Here is a 13,589-nt window from a genome sequence, read left to right as displayed (position 1 = left end):
ATGATTTTCGGAAGCCAAACGTCTGGCGTGACTTCTGTGGCTTCCAGTTTGCTGCAGGAAGCTCCTGCAGCCAATCAGAAGCCATGCCTTAGCTGTTGAACGTTTTGGAAGTTGAACGGACTTCGCAAATGGATTCCGTTCGGCTTCTAAGGTACAACTGTATTCTGTTTGTCTTGTTCATGTCCAGCAGTCTTAGGAACATGTCTGCATGCTGCTCCTCAGCCCAATATAAATTAATCATTTATATTACTGTTCTGCAGCTCTTTGGGCTAGATTCAACTAAATAATTGCACTAGCAGGAACCAGCAATATAAGTCCCACTGGTGCAAAGTGATTTTTCTCAGCTTTTTTTCCTCCATACACTGCCCTCCTCAAATCAGCTTTGGGATTAGAACAGCAAAAGAAGGAAAAATGGTTCCGTCTAGCACACAGAAATATGTGTGCTGACAGAACAATTGTAATAGCACAGCATTGAATTTTTTATGTCCATTTATTATCTTGTAAAAATGCATTAAGAAGACGTTTTCTAAACAGTAAATCACCATCCTTGTCTTTCACTGTGTTTTAACACAAACACTGTGCTAGCTGCTACATTGGTATCTTGCACCTGGTGGGTCCTGAGTTGTGATCTTCCTGTGGAAGATTGAAACTGATAGTTCACCTCCTCCTTCCCCACTGCCTTGGTGGTAACTTTCCAAGCCTGCTTTAATGTCAGACTGCTGCCACCCCTGTAGTTCTTGTCCAGTTTTATGCTTGTTCTGCAAGTCCTGTGGTTGGGGAAGAAATTGCATGCAGAATTACTGAGCAGTCTCCCAGCTCTGAGGCTTAACCCCTGGATGATTTGAGAACATAAGTCACCAGGCGAAATGTCTCTTCCCTGTTGAATTTGAATTCCAGCTCTGCTTCCATTTGGGCTGCAGAGACCTCTTGTAAGGTAGAGAATGTGTTAGGTAAGCCGGGGCTTCATTTGCAGAGCGCATTAGGCAGACAGTCTGCTGAAATTGAATTTAATTAAATTGCCTAGTGGTGGGAGGATTATGAGCGCTTTAATAGGAATGTTGCATCATTGTTGAGCAGGCTATAGATGACACCCTGTCTGTTAACTGCCTTTCCTCCAGCTGCTATAAAACTAAGACACAGAGTTGGTTAACTGAAATCCTTTAATTAGTTGGTTTTCCTGCTCAGTCGTTGCCCACTGTTCATATCATTTAGAATTTGTACTATCCCATATTTTTTCACGATGTTCCTTACTGGAAACTTTTCAAGATCGTGTACATTTTTCCCATGACACGAGCCAGTATCTCAAAGAAACCTGGTGGTTAATGAGAAGCGGCAGTTTCTTACCATTCCTTCCTTTAGTCTCCTCTGTTCCTGTCTCTACCTGCCGGCAGCAAGGACCTCCAAGACCTTGATTATCCCTAACTTTGGGGAGAGATGAACATCCGGCTCCCAGCATCAATGGTTCACCTTCTCGCAGTAACAAGGGCTATAACAAGCAACTGGCAGTTTAGCTTAGCAGGGGGTGAACACTTCAGCATGCCTTGGTGATGGAAATAAGCATGGAGATGTGCTCTGCTGGAGAGATGAGGCAGAGTGTCTATAACCTTTATTGCTCTCTCTTGAGTCTTTCATCTTTTCTTTTAGAAGAAACTACTCTTGTACAAGGGATGCGGGTGGTGCTGTGGGTTAAACCACAGAGCCTAGGACTTGCTTGATCAGAAGGTTGGCGGTTCGAATCCCCGCGACAGGGTGATCTCCCGTTGCTCGGTCCCTGCTCCTGCCAACCTAGCAGTTCAAAAGCACGTCAAAGTGTTAGTAGATAAATAGGTACCGCTCCAGCGGGAAGGTAAACGGCGTTTCCGTGCGCTGCTCTGGTTCGCCAGAAGCGGCTTAGTCATGCTGGCCACATGACCTGGAAGCTGTACACCGGCTCCCTCGGTCAATAAAGCGAGATGAGCACCGCAACCCCAGAGTCGGTCATGACTGGACCTAATGGTCAGGGGTCCCATTACCTTTACCTACTCTTGTACAGATTTGAGTCTACTAGGGGGAAACGCCTTCTCAAAGTTAAAACTCTGAAATTTAATTCATAATTAGATGCCCCACATGTGCAAACAGTCCAGTGCATCTGACGTATTCTTGAAGTCAAGGTATCATCTTCTGGTCAATCTGGTAATCTGTTTTTTTTAAAAAAACAAATGGGTACTTCATGGCAATTAGTCAGTAGTTGACTTTGCATTAATTTCAGTGCTGATTGTAAGCCCCACTAGGATGAGTCTCACCTAGGAACTTTGATTGGGAACTCCTGAGTTGATTCTACTGAAGGCAGGGCTTACATTTGCTGCTGAATTTAAACTTTGTGCTGGATGCAAGCCCCGCTTTTACCAGGAACCTTTGCAGCCATGGCTTAATTCATGTGAAGGAAGTGAGGAAGAGCACCCCTTAGAGTGTGCGCCCATATCTTCCTTTTGAAGTTGAATTGCCTAGCTTCAAGGGATTTACTGGTAGGCGGTCCCATGCACCTGTCAAAAATGCTTCATGGAGGATTGGCCAGTTCTGGATTGGGCCTTCAGGCGGATCCAGTTCGTCACCTCTGCTTTTATAGCAATTTGGAAAACTTGGATGGACTAATACTAGATGGCTTTGTGTGTTTCTTTTCCCCCGGCAGGTTCTAATATTGAAAAATCGGTGAAAGACCTCCAACGGTGCACTGTGTCACTGGCTCGGTATCGTGTTGTAGTTAAAGAAGAAATGGATGCCTCCATTAAGAAAATGAAACAGGCCTTTGCAGAACTTCAGAGCTGGTATGCTAACACCTGTAGAGGCTGAATTATTCAGATATAAATAAGTTTAACATGTCTTGGAAAAAGGCAACCACTTTACTTTTACGAGTGTTTTCCTTGGGGCCTGTCACTCGTAAGGTAGTCATGTAGGTAGTGTACATGATCAAGTGTATCTTCTCATTGATGGTGGTTGTTTGGAAAGGCTGCCACCAGTAACTGAAGCTGGTGGTGGTCTTCATGTTACAAACCTGGCTACCAATCCAAGCTATTGGACCCTGAAACATCATATGACAGTTCTGCATTAAAGGCAGTCACAATCTCCTCCCATTGTTCCTTGAAGCCGCTGAACTATGCATGTCTTGAAATGCCCACAACTGCAAGGAAAGCCCCCTTTTGAGGGAAGAGCTGAAGACGTGAAGCCCCTCATCTGTATGCCAATGGTTCCAGGTTTAAAAATCCCCTGTGAGGCCCTTGTTGCAATTGTGCACTCTGACGTGGTGAAGCATAAGTAAATTCTGAAGGAATAGATATTTAATTCAGGTGTTGCCAGTGGGGCACCCATGGGCTCAGTGGTGCTCTTGAAGTCTTCCCCTGGTCAGATGACAAAACATCTGAGCCCCTTGGTCAAAAGGTGGCGAGGGCAGTCACCTCTGTCTTCCTTGAAAAGCACACATTGCTGAAGGAAAAAGTTGGAACAGTGACACTCTTTCCAGTTTCCTTTTTCAACTCAAGTGCTTTCCAATGCTCAAAATTCACATGCACTTACTTCCTGTCTCTCGGGTGAGTGGGCTCTTCCAGAGGAGAAAAGTGACTGAGGCAGTTACTGAGTTTTGCCCATAGTATTAGTACATTTCTGTAGTGGTTCCCCATCTGTGGAATGCTCACCCCAGGGAAGTTCATTATACACCTTTAAGTGCCAGGGGAAAATGTTCCTCTTTGACTAGGCCTTTGGCTGATTGGCATCCAATGCCCTTTTAAAATGTGTTGGGGGGAGGGAGTTATTGGGTTGTTTTTGTTTTGATTCTGTATTTTGTGTTTTTACATTGTGATTTTATGATGTAATCGCCCTGAGACCTGCACTGTGGTCTAAACCACTGAGCCTCTTGGGCTTGCCGATCGAAAGGTCGGCGGTTCGAATCCCCGCAACGGGATGAGCTCCCATTGCTCTGTCCCACCTTCTGCCAACCTAGCAGTTCGAAAGCACACCAGTGCAAGTAGATAAATAAGTACCACTGCAGCGGGAAGGTAAACTGTATTTCCGTGTGCTCTAGTTTCCGTCACGGCGTTCCATTGCGCCAGAAGCAGTTTAGTCATGCTGGCCACATGACCCGGAAAGTTGTCTGTGGACAAACGCCGGCTCCCTTGGCCTGAAAGTGAGATGAGCGCCACAACCCATAGTCGCCTTTGACTGGACTTAACCGTCCAGGGGCCCTTTACTTTTACATTTATAGTGCGGTATACAAATTTAATAAATAATAATAATTAATTGGTCAAGCATTATTTTCACCCATCAGTGCCCCTTTCTGTGGGTTATAATCTCTGCAAAATGAGAGCTCTAGTTTTGCTAGCTTAAAAAGTCCTCCTCTTGTAACAATTAATTCTTTGCTCTTTGACTCACACTTGCGTCACGTTCAGAAAGGTCAAAGACCCGAGTGTGGTTCAGCAGCCTGGCTCAGATAAGTCTGTGTGTCCCAGTTGCTATGGGAAGGGTGAGGGTGGAATCAGCAGAAACCAGGAAGTTCAGTTCCGTGACACAGGGATATATAGTGCCTGTTTGGAAGCAAGCCAGGGGAACCTCCTTCAATAAATGTCAAGTAGAGAAGGTTCCTGCAGGGAGGCTTTTGTACACAGGACTGATAAAACACTGAGCCTGGGGTCAGTTTGGCTCTACATTATAGCCAAGATTATTTGCCTTTTCCTTAAAACGCAGTGACGGGTCTGCTAGAAAGAATCTCTTCCACATTCCCTGTGGGTTTCAAGGAACAACTGTTGCACGGGTTGAAGTCAGTGCAGACAAATGAAATGCTTTTCTGTCCATTTCTGAGGAAACCAATTCATGTCAGTATGTAAAGCAGGAAGGGTGTCACAGGAGCAACCGGTTTTGGAAGAATTTTAGATGCTGTGATGGTTGACACAGCAGAATTATTCCTTAACACCACAGGAGTTGCAGTTGGTTTTAAAAAGATGTTATATTGTCATATTGTTTTCTGTAAGACATACCAAGCAGTGGAACGAGAACAGAACACAATGCTAAGCTTTCTTTCAATAGATTTCCCTCCAGAGAACCAGCCTTCCTGTGGCAGACACAGTTGCCTTAGGCTGTGTGTGTGGTCCTTTGAGGTGCCATTTCAGATTATGTGGGCAACAGCATTTGCAGCAAATTAAGGCCACCTAGAACTGTAGAAAAGGGACGCAGGTGGCGCTGTGGGTTAAACCACAGAGCCTAGGACTTGCCGATCAGAAAGTCGGTGGTTCGAATCTCCGCGACGGGGTGAGCTCCCGTTGTTCGGTCCCTGCTCCTGCCAACCTAGCAGTTTGAAAGCACGTCAAAGTGCAAGTAGATAAATAGGTACTGCTCTGGCGGGAAGGTAAACGGCGTTTCCGTGCGCTGTTCTGGTTCGCCAGAAGTGGCTTAGTCATGCTGGCCACATGACCCGGAAGCTGTATGCCGGCTCCCTCGGCCAATAAAGTGAGATGAGCGCCGCAACCCCAGAGTCGGTCACGACTGGACCTAATGGTCAGGGGTCCCTTTACCTTTAGAACTGTAGAAAATTCTGAAGAATCAGAGCTTAAACCTCAAAGTCAAGGTTCTTCTGATTTCCAGGCAGTGAATTGATTGTTCGTGCCGTGTTTCTGTGCACTCAATAAAGTTATGTCACAAATTCTGGAAAGGGCTTGCAGTTTTCTGCTGCCATCTGTTGGCTCATTCTTTATACTGGTACTGATCCATTCAAGCTCACTGAACAGCATGAACAATTCACATGCCTCTTGTCCCTGTTCTTTCTGCATAGGGTTTATAGCAGACTTGTTTTTTGTCCACAGTCTGACAATATACAGGCTATGAGTGTAAAAGGTTTGCCCCTCTCACCTCTATCTTTTATCCTCCTTTTTTTCTAGTCTCATGGATCGAGAAGTAGCCCTTCTAGGTGAAATGGACAAAGTGAAAGCAGAAGCAAGTAAGTATTTTGTTTTGTTTTTAAAGAAATTGTGTTAATAGCATTTTTGTATGGAAATGCAGTGACTTAAAAACAAACAGTGAGCCAGACCTTCTCTCCATGTCCCTTCCATGTCCCTTCCAAATATAAAATCCATTATCTCATAGGCAAAAATGGCATTAAATGAGTGAATTCTGAGTACAAATACCAAAGTCTTGCAGGTATGGGCAAAACTGCAGTTTCCACTGCTGTAACTAACCTGGAGTGTCAGGGAACTGCCACCAGAGGCGGAGGGAAGGCTCCAGAGCGATGCCGGAGAGGGTCCCAGCAGGGGGAGAGGCAGCCCAGCTGCTGGGGAAGGAAATCAACGTAACACCAGGAGAGAAGGGGGGCAGATGGGGGAATCGGAAAAAAGCCTCCAAGACTCTTCAACGGAGACTAGTGGGGAGAGCATGGGTACTCCGCTGCCCACACCCTCCCTGCGTAGAAGACTTCCACGCAGGGAGAGTAGGAGGAGACTTGGCGTCAAAGAACTTTTTTGCTGGAAGAAGTTTAAGAAACGCCCACTGACGGATTCTGTCAGCGACTGAGACAGCCATGAAGTGAAGGGCTGTCTAGACAGAAAGGGTTCAACCAGGCAACCAAGCCAAGAGTGGAAGCAACTTACGCATGAGCAACCCCCTAGAACCATTACACTGAGCAACAGGCCGAACAAGGGCTAGGGCACAGACAATGGGCAGGCTACCCACTGGAGTCTCATTTTTGGTGTGAGAACTTGATTATGAAACTTAATTCAATAAGGCTTGTCTATAAGAAGACTTCAGGAACACCTCAATAGCTCCATCAACAGTTGTGTCATCTGGGTGCATGGGTCTTATTTTAAAGAACTAAATGGCTAGGCATAACATACCAAAGAAATTGCTTCCTCCCTGTGTCCCATTATAATGTCAAAGACAGGCGCATATATCGTACCTTTTGCATCCCCCCCCCCCATCGGAAAAGTAGCAGCTTCAGTGAGGTAACTATTTAGCAGGAAATCAATCCTGGGGGGAAAGGGTTAACACCACTCCCAACCCTTGGCATTTCACGTTCAAGCAAGATTGCACACAGTTGCTATTATTATTATTAGCGCTATTAGCATTTGATCCTATCCGTAGATCTCCAATATTGCATCATGTTTAGTCCTGAAAGCTCCAGTTTAACAAATGCAATTAGTCCAATTAGGGCAGAGTGTGTGGAAGCCTTCTAGGTGGATTCCTCATAACTATTGAACTCCTCCTCCCTAGAGCTGGCCTTTTGGGGCTACGTACAGTCGGCGTTTTCAGCATCTGCTTCAATGTAGGTTTCAGTTTTGTTCATTAATTTGCTGCTTGCAATGAGCTGCTAATATCAGTGAGCCAGTGATTAGTATCACTGAGCTGGTTATGTAACTGCCTTGGGCATCATAACCGCTTGGTCTGCATTCCTTTACATTTCAGTGGACATCCTAAGCAGCCGGCAAAAGAAGGCAGAGGCGCTGAAGAGGATGACTGATGTGGCAGTCCGAATGTCCGAGGAGCAGTTGGTAGAGCTTAGAGCTGATATAAAGGTGAACCTTGGACTTCTGTGTGCTATGCTAGCCCTATTCTTACCATTAATCATGATTGTGGACTAAACAGCTGATGTAGAAGTCAGAGCAAAGTAGAGTCAGAAATAGTAACCATGTAGCCATAGCCAGTGGCATAGCGTGGGTTGTCAGCACCCGGCGCAAGGCAAGTAATTTGCGCCCCCTAACCCGTGGATTTGCGCACCCTAACCCGCAGATGTTGTGCCCGGTGCGGCCAGCCCCCCCTGCACCCCCCACGCTACGCCACTGGCCATAGCTTAATTCCCTGGTATCCTCCTGTTACAGGAGAATTGTAGCTGAATTTACTGTATTTTTCGCTCTATAAGACACACCAGACCATAAGACGCACCTAGTTTTTGGAGGAGGAAAACAAGAAAAAAAATATTCTGAATCGCAGAAGCCAGAATAGCAGGAGGGATCGCTATGCAGCGAAAGCAGCGATCCCTCTTGCTGTTCTGGCTTCTGTGATAGCTGTGCAGCCTGCATTCACTCCATAAGACGCACACACATTTCCCCTTACTTTTTAGGAGGGAAAAAGTGAGTGGCCCAGGCTCAGTCTATCGTACCATTTTGTGTTAAGGAGTGCTCTTTCATACCTGAGCTGCAAAGAGTCACTGGAGAATGTTTGACATTGATAGGGTCAGGGTTGAGAAGACTGGGCTAGGCACTGGTCTTCCAACTAGTGGGTCACGGAATCATACAGTTGTAGAGTCGGAAGGGACCCCGAGAGTCATCTAGTCCAACCCCCTTCCTCGCAGGCAGGCATTTCAGCACATGGTTGCCCACCCAATTTAAAACCATACCAGGCCTTGCATAGCTTTGCTGATGTGCTAGCGGTTTTATCGCTGCACCACTAGGACGGTCGTGGCCTGATTCAAGGTGGGTTGCAACAGGAGCACTACCACCATGCATATATATGGTAAAAGATTAAAAATTGGGCCCCAAAATACATGTCCTGGGTCTGAAAAGGTTGCACAGAGAGCGGGGGGGGAGGGGAGACTTGGTATCCTCTTGAAACGTGTTGCTGGAATTGTGCCGATGTTCACCTTGGTAGCGAAAGAACCTTTGAAAGAACACATTCTTCATAAGGAATCTCTTCTTACTGATAGTCTTCGGAACCAGCTCTGCACAGGTGTGTTTCCAAGGGTGTCTGAAGTTCTAACTTTTTCCTCCATCTGAATAATAGAAAGAACCTCCAAGGTATTCCAGACTTCTGCCAATGCAGGAAATCCACTGCTACAATATCCCCAATCGGTGGCCATCTAGTCAAAGCTAAGGTTTCATTAAACGTTCTCATTCTGATCTTTTTTTATTTCTAAAGAAAACCAAGATAAAGTGCTCAGATTAAATAAATGTATGTAAGTTCATTTGTTTGCATAATGCATTTCAAAACATTGCATCCCCCTTTTTCCTGACAAACATTTGCACTTCACTGGTGTTCAGCATCTCATTTAGAGAGAAATTCCAGTCTAGACAGGAACCTCTCAGCTACCAAGCAGAAACCTTTGTCTGTGCTGTCTCTTTACGTTTGTTCTCACTTTTGTTTTCTAAAAAGTAGAATAATCTATCTGATCATGGAGCATCAAGCATGCTTACTTCAAACACATAGCTCCAATAAATGCTCTCTTTTTTTCTACCACCAGAGGGCAGAACAAAGTTGCATAAACATCCTACTGAGCTCAGACACACTGTTCCACCAGTAAAGACCATGCATAATTTTCATCTCATGTAAATTACCATTAATGTAAGGTTACCAGACATCCCCGTTTCCCGGGGACAGTCCCTGGTTTTACAAATCAGTCCCCATACAAATCCATTGAAGTTGAAAAGTGTTCATTGAAAAAAATCTGGTAACCTTACATTAATGACACTGGAATGAATGTTTTGAAAATGCTTGCAGATAAATGGGATCTCCTTGCAATTGGAGGGCTTAGTTTTCTGCAGCTGTGTTGGTGAATCCGGAAGGTAGCATGTACCTTGGACACACTCTGGCAAGCTATGCCTTGGCAGATCTCTTGGCATCGGGGCCTCAGCTTGGCTCAAACCCTGAACATACTTAACAACATCATTAATGGAACCTTAACATGCCGGCATTTTCCTCTTTAGCACTTTGTTAGTGAGCGCAAATATGATGAAGATCTTGGAAGGGTGGCTCGTTTCACTTGTGACCTAGATGCACTCAAGAGGAGCATTGAATCTTTTGGACAAGGTGAGCCAACCCTGTGTGTGTGTGTGTGTGTGTGTAGTATAGATAAGTTCTTCCTCTCATTTCCAAAGCTATTATAAAAAGAAATAATTTTATGGTACCCTAAAGGTGTGACAATGCCATGTTTTGCTGTGACACCAAATTCAGCATTGTCTGTGCAGAGGAAGGGGGAATTGCTAAGTAAGGCTTTATTGGGGATTTGGACATTTCAAATTCAAACTTCTGTTCTGCCATTCATCTGTCTTTTGTCCTTGGGAGGTCATCTGCTTCAGAGCTCTGATGGTTGTACTAATGAAGTGGAAACAGGTGGGGGCTGCAACGAAATGTTGCAGTTCATTCTCCCTCCTAAAAGGAGGTGGGCTCCTATTTTAGAATTAACCCCACGTAGCCATTCAACCCTTCCCCTCACTCCTTTCCTCTTGATGTATCGCTCCTTTTCCAATTGTTACTCTACATTCAGTGGCTAAATTCAGTCCCTATTGGACAATGCGTAATTTTTGCCACTTTAAGGTGTTTATCTTTTAAAGGGGGGAAAACTGCAAACCTTGGGATTTATGCAAGAATTGCTGCATTTTGGCTACAGTCCTGTGGCTGACCACCACTTGAGTTCCCTATTGGGAAAAGTTTGTAATATTACCACAAGGGTGCTGCAGGAATAGAGAGAGAAGACCCCCCCCCCCCATGTAACACATCACCTTTGACTATGCAGCACTTTATCTCTCATTGTTGTCAAGAGGAGGTAAATTCTCCTTTGACTCTGTTATAGAAGATGTGTGCAGGGGATTCAGATTACGACAGCCTCTTCCTAAGAGCTTGCCTTGTGTTCTGATTTCAGTTTCGCACCCAAAGAACAGCTACTCCACCAGGTCACGGTGCAGCTCTATTGCCACGTCTGTGAGCAGCCCAGATGAGCCCAGTGCCGCAAGCACAGTATGTGCCTCTGTTTCTGCTCCGAGCCTTACGACGACCAATAAGAAACCACCACCCCCTTCAGAAGCCGCTGCAAATGCAACAAGCCGTCCATATCAGCCCTACCGTGAGGTAATGGATTAATGTTGCCTGTTGTGGTTGCAACTGGCATGTGGGTGGACCATGAGTACATTGCTTTGAATGGCCTTTGCTTGTAGTGTAAGAACGAGTGGCTGCAGCCCCTCTTGTTTATATCTCAGCTTTGCATTCGCTGCCAGCCTTGCAACATGGAGGCTACCACAAAAGGCCAGACTACCAAAGCCCTGGGCTCCTTGTGGCCCAGAAAGGGCTATGGCTCTGTGTGTCTTCCACTCTTTTTCTGCATGCATTCATGCACCCTAAACGGCTTTTTAGCAGGCCAGGAGTAGAGGGAACTATGCTTCCTCATGGCTGTGAATAAACAAGGCAGTTGTGCTGTGGTGCAGGGGTTCCCCCCACCGTGGTTGCCAAATTTCATTGGGATGGTCTGTGGTATATCTGAAAAAATACAATTAACAATCATACAGCATCTAGCTGCATTGCAATTGCTACAAAAGGCCTTAAGGTGGTCCACCAAGACCCTCAGTGGTTTTCAAGTGGTCTGTGGGGGGAAAGTTTAGGAACCACTGAATAGGCAGGGGCATGTGGAAGTCGTCATCTTAATTTCCCATGGGCAACCTTTTTCCTGTATGCTGGACTGATCGGAAGAGGCTTGCCTTTATTGTGTCCATTTGCACAAAAATTTAAAAATATGCTTAAATCCATATTCCCTGAAAATAGAATGAAAATCTGTTAGTACAGTGGTACCTCTGGTTTCGTACTTAATTCGTTCCGGAGGTCCGTTCTTAACCTGAAACTGTTCTTAACCTGAAGCACCTCTTTAGCTAATTGGGCCTCCTGCTGCTGCCACGCCGGCGCACGATTTCTATTCTTATCCTGAAGCAAAGTTCTTAACCCAAGGTATTATTTCTGGGTTAGCGGTGTCTGTAACCTGAAGCGTATGTAACCCGAGGTACCACTGTAACTAGAAAGTGTATCCAATATAAAATGCTCTCTTCCATTTTTTTATATATTGTACAAATATGCTCAAGTGATGCCTTGCAGGTTTAAAGATGTGCTTGTCATCACTAATATATTTTTTTGAAAAATTAGCTTGACCCTAGTTGTCTAAATGCTCTAACTCTGTTAATAGATGTGGGAGTGGGCACTGTCCTTTTTGAACCACTCCTAAAACAGGAGCCTGGCAAGACATTCTTGTTATACTGATTTAGTGGCGGAATATCCTTGGTGATTGTGTGTTTTGGCTCTTTGCTGAATGTGGCAAAACCTGCCGGCTTCCATAGCTATTGCTCACAGTAATCCTCCCTTTCTTTCCGTTTTAGGGTTTCCAGGGTAATAGAAGATCTGGTCAAGGTTACAGGGCCCAAGTGCAACGCCAAAATGGGCCCCCACACCCCAATTCAAATCGGTACCGAAGCGGGCCTTGGTACCAGTCCAACTCCAGGTCCCGGCCACCTCCTGGAAACGCAAACAGCCTCAGCCAGACTTACTCCACAGGAACCAATGGAACTGGTGCTGAGCCTGGTGTGCCAGCCCCAACTGCACAGTCCCATTCGGGCACACTCAGCAAAGAAGCCAAGGCTCTGCCGCAGCGGAAACCTAGGTCAAGCCAATATGAGGCGGCCAATTCCTGAAGAGCACGAACTCTCTGCCACTTCCCAAAACTGGATGACGAGATTGTAGGACACACCTAGCTAGAGATATTAACAAAGGAACGTTTACACTTGCTGCCCCCTTTGCCACTTTTCTCTTCCTTTAATCATTCCTTTCTGGGAAAAGCGGCTCCCTAGCGCTTCTCCTGCCCTTGCTTTCTGCCACGTGACATGGGTCAGGCTTTAGTGGAAAATGCACACATGATCTCCAGGCATGGCCTTGGCATACCTCACTGCTGCCACCTCCTTTGCACTCTCTGGCTCCTCTTATTCTGGTGCCGTCCTTAAACATGGGCAGACTTTCAGCCCTAGAAGCAAAAAATAAAAAAGGGGGGATGTCTTCCAAGAACCCCAGCCCAAAAGCTTTTGCTCACCCCTCACCCTCCCCGAATGCTGCTAGCCAGGCCTTACTCCTAACAGCAAAAACTCTTCATGCTGGCAATGAGACAAATTGCTGTGAATTGTGAGACCAAGATGAGTGATCCTAATGGGAGGAGCCATTAAGAGAGACTGCTGGGATGGTTATTTTCTTTTTACATCTTATCTAAATACTACATTTGGGAAAACTGGGCTTGTATCTCTCTCTCACTAGAGAATGGAGAGGTCCAGTCCTCCTGAGAGAAGCATCATTTTGACTGTACGTCATGCATACATTTAGATGTCCCCTACTTTTAATGTTTGGTGAGGGATGGGAGGTTTAATTTGCTCCCGGTCACGATCCCATCGTCTGATCCTAAACTAAATTGCTAGCAATTTAATTAGCAGTGCTAATCCTAGGTGATTGCAAGTTCCAATAAAAATTGCTACGGTCTTTCTCTATCCTTGTATAAATAAAAATGACGTACATGTTTAAAAGACGGCGAGTCTCTAGTTTGTGCTGTTATTTCTTGTAATTAAAGAGAGTTTGTGGTGATGTGGGCTGATCAGATGAGTTCAGAGTATGTCAAATCTAATTTCTAAAGCGTTTAGCAAGTGGAACTGGTATAGTTCTGGCTAGCTTGTGTAATCTTAAGTTCTCGGTGCAGCTGTGACCAGTAATACAAAATGGAAAATTTATTTGAGACACCCGATGGATAATACAAACAGCTTAGTCTTGACTTCAGGCTTGGCTTTGCAGGCCAAAGGGAAATAGCAGAAGAAAAATAAGAGGCTTTCGGAAGGTAAAAAAATGCTGTCAAA

The 13,589-nt window shown here is 45.4% G+C and overlaps 1 protein-coding gene across 2 annotated transcripts in view; it reads left to right on the top strand.

Moving 5' to 3' along the window:
* SPATS2 (spermatogenesis associated serine rich 2) overlaps window positions 1-13,268 on the top strand; it is a 52,106-nt gene extending 38,838 nt beyond the window's left edge. For both annotated transcript variants that reach the window (XM_079965495.1, XM_079965496.1), the window contains exons 8-13: window positions 2,669-2,804; window positions 5,901-5,959; window positions 7,417-7,526; window positions 9,651-9,753; window positions 10,586-10,791; window positions 12,081-13,268. In XM_079965495.1, coding sequence (XP_079821621.1) covers window positions 2,669-2,804; window positions 5,901-5,959; window positions 7,417-7,526; window positions 9,651-9,753; window positions 10,586-10,791; window positions 12,081-12,392 — 926 coding nt within the window. In that variant the 3' untranslated portion in view covers window positions 12,393-13,268. The remainder of the gene's footprint in view (window positions 1-2,668; window positions 2,805-5,900; window positions 5,960-7,416; window positions 7,527-9,650; window positions 9,754-10,585; window positions 10,792-12,080) is intronic.
* Window positions 13,269-13,589: the final 321 nt, after the last annotated feature.

This window comes from Podarcis cretensis (assembly GCF_951804945.1).
Source record: "Podarcis cretensis genome assembly, chromosome: 2".
In the NCBI taxonomy this organism is placed as follows: domain Eukaryota; kingdom Metazoa; phylum Chordata; class Lepidosauria; order Squamata; family Lacertidae; genus Podarcis; species Podarcis cretensis.
This window is presented reverse-complemented; position numbering and strand designations above follow the sequence as displayed.